General features: G+C 42.7%; 1 protein-coding gene across 1 annotated transcript; it reads right to left on the reverse strand.

The window, feature by feature from the left end:
* Positions 1-611: 611 nt before the first annotated feature.
* Positions 612-6,549, reverse strand: LOC124805321 (cuticle protein 19.8-like). The gene is made up of 2 exons (XM_047265841.1): positions 6,508-6,549; positions 612-954 (listed from the first exon to the last, which is right to left on the reverse strand). The coding sequence occupies exons 1-2, from the start codon at positions 6,517-6,519 to the stop codon at positions 721-723; spliced, it is 246 nt and encodes an 81-aa protein (XP_047121797.1). The 5' UTR covers positions 6,520-6,549; the 3' UTR covers positions 612-720.
* Between the last annotated feature and the right edge of the window lie 982 nt (positions 6,550-7,531).

Here is a 7,531-nt window from a genome sequence, read left to right on the forward strand (position 1 = left end):
TGAAAGTAAATTTTAACGGTTCAACCTAATTAAATATGAGAGAATATTTCTCAGTTGTGAATGCATCGGGGGGGGATACGTCTTACCAGTCCCAGCAATAATATCACAGTCAAGGAAAGAACTTCCTAAAAACTTGGTCGGATATAGGTGATGGGAACAATTTACTTTTGGGCAATACTCTTCATTGTTGTAGACAAAAATCAAATTTGTATGAAACTGTCTTGCGCGTCGTATGTTGTTTGTGAGTGTTAAACCCTATTAAACATAAATAAGACGGCGCCATATTTGACAATCAGCAGCTGCTTAAATGCAATGAACAAGATACTATTTTCGAAGTTTCTGTGACTGTAATAATAATGACTATGATACTTTACGACCCTTCTGTTGCCAAGTTATTCCATTTGTAGTGGCGCTCGAGAGCACTGTCTCATAACGTTTGAGGATTATAATGTATGACCAGTAGTATCTATTTACTACTAGTAGTGCACTAAGACCTAATTGTTATTGCTGTAGCTTAATTTGTTATTTCAGGTTCGGTCATTTGTTTAGCTGAGGTCAATATCACTAGAAAAAGAGTTATATCAGGAAACACAATGAAAAGTTTTGGCCAATATGTTTCAAGTAATTTATTCACTCAGCCAGCATACATTCGTAGATCTTGTAGTGCGTAACGTCATCCCAAGACAGAAGCCTTCAAGGGCAGACAAGTGTACGTGGTGTTCATCCGAGGATGGCTGCCCTGTAGGCTGCTGGGTACGGGGCTACGTAGGCAGCCGAGTACGGAGCGGCGTACGCCACAGGGGCGGCGGCTGCGGTGTAGGCGACGGGGGCGGCGACTGCATGGGCGGTGTAGGCGACGGGGGCGGCGGCCACGTAGCTGGCCAGCAGGCCGGGGGTCGGTTTGGGTCCGGGGGTGGCCAGGCAGGCGGCCACCACGGCCAGCACGACGATCACCTGCGAGGGAGAATCAGGATCAATTACTACTGCGTCTTAAGTGCCTATAAGCCATCCCTGCCTTCACAATTGACATAATATTTATGTAACAAATCGCACATCGCCAGTTAAATCGCAATTACAGTGTTCGATTTAGTAAAAGGAGCTCAATTTTTTACTTGTGGGTGCCCAACCGAATTTTCTATCCCCTTTTTACGCACGACAATCCGATGATCAACTTAGTCAATTTCCTTGAGTTTTGGTAGAGCTATTATGCTAATTCTCCGCCTGTACACCTACAATGACATACTGTTGGTCTCAGGAAAATATATATAGTCGAATCAGACTTGCTTATTTAGTTTTCTTTGCTTTTCTCAGCGCTATCCATCTGTGTTGAACGAAATGGCTTGCGAAGTTTTATAGACGTAGTGCCGGATTCGAAGCTCTACTTCCAAATACACTCTAAGGAAAAAAAGCGACGCAGCATGAAGAAACTTTCAAATAACTTCCGAGAATTCAGCCAGGTAATACTTTCAGCATCCGCCGATATTTCGGCGGTTGCTGAAATTGTTACCTGGCTGAATTCCCGGAAGTTATTTGAAAGTTGTATATGCCAGAAGAAATTCTGGTCTCACATGAAGAAACTGTCCGAATGGGACACAAATCGGTTGATCTACTGTACATGTACGGTCAAACAAATGATATCTGTTTCACGGCAAATCTGATGATATATTCCAGACACAGAGCTACACAAATTGAGCAAGTCTTTAACGCGTTGTTCCACGTTCGTCCCTTATGCAAGCAGTCATTGAGCTTGATATTCCTTGTCAAAATGGTTGGATGTCTTCCTGAAGGATAAAGAGCTAAATTCTGTCCAGCGATCCGGCGACCTTGCTGGCGAAGGCACCGTTTGTCAGGCACGAAGACAAGCAGTAGAAGCCTTCGCCATGTGTGGGCGGGCATTGTCTTGCTGAAATATAAGCCCAGGATGGTTTTCCGTGGACAGTAGATGGAGAGTAGAACATCATTGACGTACCGCTGTGGTGTGAAGTACCTGGGGATTTCCTATGAAAGGAAATGTACCATAACAACCCAGACCATCATTAATCGTTGTCGAGTGGTATGGCGGGTGACAGAAAGGTTGGGATCCTGCCACTGTCCAGGACCAGAGGTGGATTAACGCGATATTGACTTGCAAAGTGTGAAACTCTGTCTTTTGAATGTATTATCTAATATTTATGAAACGTTATCCATTTGCTTGTCTGTACATGTACATCACATCTACGGATTTCCATCCCATTCTACTAAATCTTCGCGGTGCGTCTTTTCTTGTCTTTTAGTGTATCAGGATTTAGGACACTGCTATTGTGACAGACTCCTCAGTTAAGTCGTCTCAAAGACTACGTGTCATTATCACCGTACAGGTACTTGGTCTTTCATTTACTGATTATGTTAAGGTCAGTGTTCAGCGCGAATGACTACCGTGGGTGGTGTAGTCAGGAGTGTCACTGATGTCCCGTGGGCCTCTCATCGATCAAAAATAGGTAACGCTGTGAGAATGTGAGTTTAATTGGATAACTTTGGAAGCTCTGAGAAAGAATTGAATGACGTATAGGCACTTGAAGGAGAACTCGTCTATTATTAGCGTCACGACTTGACCAACAAGTGTAGTAAGGATAACATTCTCAGCTGTATTTACCGATGTATTCGTTTTTGGAATCCCAGAATCAACTCTGTAGGAATAAACATGGATTCCAGAAACAGCAATCCTGTGAGACCCAACTCGCTTTATTTGTTCATGAGACACAGAAAATATTAGATACAGGCTCCCAGGTAGATGTTATTTTTCTTGACTTCCGGAAGGCGTTCGATACAGTTCCGCACTGTCGCCTCATAAACAAAGTAAGAGCCTACGGAATATCAGACCAGGTGTGTGGCTGGATTGAAGACTTTTTAGCAAACAGAACACAGCATGTTGTTATCAATGGAGAGACGTCTACAGACGTTAAAGTAACCTCTGGCATGCCACAGGGGAGTGTTATGGGACCATTACTTTTCACAATATACATATATAAATGACCTAGTAGATAGTGTCGGAAGTTCCATGCGGCTTTTCGCGAATGATGCTGTAGTATACAGAGAAGTTGCAGCATTAGAAAATTGTAGCGAAATGCAGGAAGATCAGCGACGGATAGGCACTTTGTGCAGGTAGTGGCAACTGACCCCTAACATAGACAAATGCAATGTATTGCGAATACATAGAAAGAAGGATCCTTTATTGTATTATTATATGATAGCGGAACAAACACTGGTAGGAGTTACTTCTGTAAAATATCCTGGAGTATGCGTGCGGAACGATTTGAAGTGGAATGGTCATATAAAATTAATTGTTGGTAAGGCGGGTACCAGGTTGAGATTCATTGGGAGAGTCCTTAGAAAATGTAGTCCATCAACAAAGGAGGTGGCTTACAAAACATTCGTTCGACCTGTACTTGAGTATTGCTCATCAGTGTGGGATCCGTACCAGATCGGGTTGACGGAGGAGATAGAGAAGATCCAAAGAAGAGCGGCGCGTTTCGTCACAGGGTTATTTGGTAACCGTGATAGCGTTACGGAGATGTTTAGCAAACTCAAGTGGCAGACTATGCAAGAGAGGCGCTCTGCATCGCGGTGTAGCTTGCTCGTCAGGTTTCGACAGGGTGCGTTTCTGGATGAGGTATCGAATATATTGTTTCCCCCTACTTATACATCCCGAGGAGATCACGAATGTAAAATTGGAGACATTCGAGCGCGCACAGAGGCTTTCAGACAGTCGTTCTTCCCGCGAACCATGCGCGACTAGAACAGAAAAGGGAGGTAATGACAGTGGCACGTAAAGTGCCCTCCGCCAGACACCGTTGGGTGGCTTGCGGAGTATAAATGTAGATGTAGATGTAGATGTAGAACCAGTTTCAGTGTTACAATACTCCATATCCAGGTTCCTCTATGGATGGCCACTTTAACACTACGTAACCATTACAGTACTTTCTGTAGAAGATTCAAGACATCGGTGTCCGCCTGTTACCGGCAATTATTGATACGGAAGCAGTACATCAACTCAAATCAACTTGTAGAGGAGCCTATAACACTGAAACCAGTTGCATATGAGTTAAACCAGCAGATACAATGGGTGGTGTTACCGTTACTACACACGAAATACAATGACAGCTTTTGTTCCAACATCCACAAGAAGATGTGTGTGCAGAGATAATCCTGTTGGTTTGGAGTCCAGGCAGCTACCACAAAGAATAAGCCAACAGCACCTGATTATAACGACTGGATCGGTTGTTGAAACATTATGCACTGAAACATTTTGAGCTGGCTGAACACCCAAAAGTATACCAAAAATCTATAACGCCGAGAACAGCTAGAAGTTTACAGGAGGAGCATATTTAGTTTACTATATGATGCAAAACAATTTCATATGTAAAAAGTTATTAAAGTTCGACCAATATATGAGTCAACATAAAAAAGGTATCAACATTACATAATTCTTCTTTAATATCAGCAACAATCTCGTATCTTCTGGCAAGTGAATGTACACTTTATTACCTAAATATTATTTTAATTAGCTTAGCGTGTAGTATTTCTTCTTTACCTTGCAGTATTCTAAGGAGAAGAGTTACCCTATTTAGACATGGCTGTCTTTACAGTGTGTAACTAATCATGTGTTACTGTCTAGTCTCAGATGGTGGAAGCTATACGCTGGTCTTGGTTCAAAAATTGAAAACAGATTATTAAGAACGTCTTCGAAAGAAAATCAGCCTCTTCTTTCGATTTATCCTTGGGGAATTACGTAACAAATTATTTATATTGTGCGATTGAGAGAAATATTTCTATACTTGCTGCTCTTTGAAGAGACAGGCATGTGAAGAGATAGCTTTAGTATGAACAGCATAAGCGTATATTAAGACGACCTATGATTTGACAGCACCTTGCCACCAATCTGTAGTACGATGCCGGACTTATCCACAAACGAATAGAGGCATTACGAAAGAAAAGTAGAAGGTAATGAAAGCTAGATAATTTGGAAGACTGGAACTGGTTTTCAGTAATGAGTTAAAATATATTTTGTACACTTTGATCAACGAAAGGTACTCTCTACACAAAAATAAAAAAAATTAAAAACTTAAAAAGACCGGAGACCTTTTGGAGGACCATAGTTTAACTGGGATAGTATCCTTTTGCTTTCCCTTCACAGAGCAACAAACGGAGCTCGCTGAAAACGGAAAATGGCTCTGAGCACTATGGGACTTCATATCTTAGGTCATCAGTCCCCTAGAACGTAGAACTACTTAAAACTAACTAACCTAAGGAAAGCACACACATCCATGCCCGAGGCAGGATTCGAACCTGTGACCGTAGCGCTCGCGTGGTTCCAGACTGAAGCGCCTAGAACCGCTCGGCCACACCGGCCGGCAAACGGATTAGTCTGCAGTTCGTAGCGGAATGGGAATCACTGCCCCAGCTGGGAATTTTGTTTTAGAAGAGACATAATTACGATTGTATTTTATTTTACGTGATATGTTTCAAAGAAACATATACATTGAGAATTGTTACAAATTCCAGCAGGAGTAAGAAAGAAAATTGTACACGTGTAGCAATATGATAGTTGAAATAACTGTTTACGCGCACACAAGCCATCAACTATTCCTTCAAGTCGGACAGGAGAGGACGAGCATGTTAAAAGATCATTCGATATTTTTATACACTGTGTAGACGCCGTGGCTTCACAGGAATCTGTATAATTAAACTCACTTAAAATTTGCTTTCAATTCAACCTACGGTTTACTTCCTAACTGTTGCATCGTTCGATATGCTACCAGTTACTTTCCACAGTTTTCAATGATTCTACGCTATATCATTGATGTAATGTTTACCAAAATTAGATTCAGTGAAATATGGTCGTGAAAATATACTTTCCTGGTCTACGATAAAAGCTAAACAATTTCAATTTTCATGATTTACTTTTATATAGAACTAAGAACGATCTAGGAACGTATTGATGATGATCTTACAACGTACTATATAAACGATGTTTCATCACATATACCAAGGATAATAAACTCAACAATGAATTAAATAAGCAGTGAGATGAGTATAATGACAGGAAACGTGTCTAAGTGGTGGTAGGGAAAGCGAAGACTCGCCATATCTACTTGCAAGAGCTCTGCAGTACGACATATGTATTTCGTTTCACTTGTACTGAAACATTTACTGTTAAAAATCTTCAAACAACGAATTGTAAATGTCGTAACAGGGGGATGGAAATATACTGAAGACAAATTTCAGGAATGATGAAGACTAAAATCTCAGAACATTTTAGATTGTGGGACGACTGTCACGAGTCACTGTCCACACACTAAACGCTGATGTAGATCACGTGGTCGTAAATTGGCCTTAAACCTGTAAGCGTTGCCCAAATTTCTTGGAGAGTGATAATATAGAGTTTGACACAAATCGGGCAATGAAAACCAGAGATCTTTTCCATGGAGATGGGCGTAAGTGGCGGAGAGGCAGCTACTGCGGGCTCACCTGCTTGAACATGTTGCTTGCTGGGCTGTCTGCACACAGAGAGTGCCTGTTGACTCGTCCTCGGACCCTTATATACGTAACCGCCGGCTGATCGGGCTCGCTTCCAGCTCACGTACTTCGCCGGTTACGGCAACCCACGGAGAGCTGTCCGCAGTGCCAGGCGGTGGACGCAAGTCGAGGACCGCGCGCCTGGCGCAACTCAGCCCCCGGTGTCTGATTGCGATGACAAGGACTGATCACCTAAGGTAGCAGGTTTCAGGAACCTCAACGACTTCTGGTTACAATTACGGGTCGTCCCTGTATTTGCGGTACTACCTTATAATATACTATTGGCCATTAAAATTGTTACATCAAGAAGAATTGCAGATGATAAACGAGTAGTCATTGGACAAATATATTATACTAGAACTGACATGTGATTACATGTTCACGCAATTTGGGTGCATAGATCCTGAGAAATCAGTATCCAGAACAACCACCTCTGGCCGTAATAACGACCTTGATATGCCTGGGCATTGAGTCAAACAGAGCTTGGATGGCGTGTACATGTACAGCTACCCATGCAGCTTCAACACGATACCACAGTTCAACAAGAGTGTGACTGGCGCATTGTGACGAGCCAGTTGCTCGTCCACCGTTGACCAGACGTTTTCAATTGGTGAGAGATCTGGAGAATGTGCTGGCCAGGGTAACAGTCGAACATTTTCTGTTTTCAGGAAAGCCCGTACAGGACCTGCAACATGCGGTATGGCATTATCCTTCTGAAATGTAGGGTTTCGCAGTGATCGAATGAAGGGTAGAGCCACGAGTCGTAACACATCTGAAATGTAACGTCCTCTGTTCAAAGTGCCGTCAATGCGAACAAGAAGTGACCGAGACGTGTAACCAACGGCACCCCATACCATCACGTAGGGTGATACGCCAGTATGAAGATGACGAATACACGCTTTCAATGTGTGTTCACCGCGATGTCGCCAAACACGGATGCGACCATCATGATGCCGTAAACAGAACCTGGATTCAT

The sequence above is a fragment of the Schistocerca piceifrons genome, chromosome 7 (genome assembly GCF_021461385.2).
Source record: "Schistocerca piceifrons isolate TAMUIC-IGC-003096 chromosome 7, iqSchPice1.1, whole genome shotgun sequence".
Taxonomy (NCBI): Eukaryota; Metazoa; Arthropoda; class Insecta; order Orthoptera; family Acrididae; genus Schistocerca; species Schistocerca piceifrons.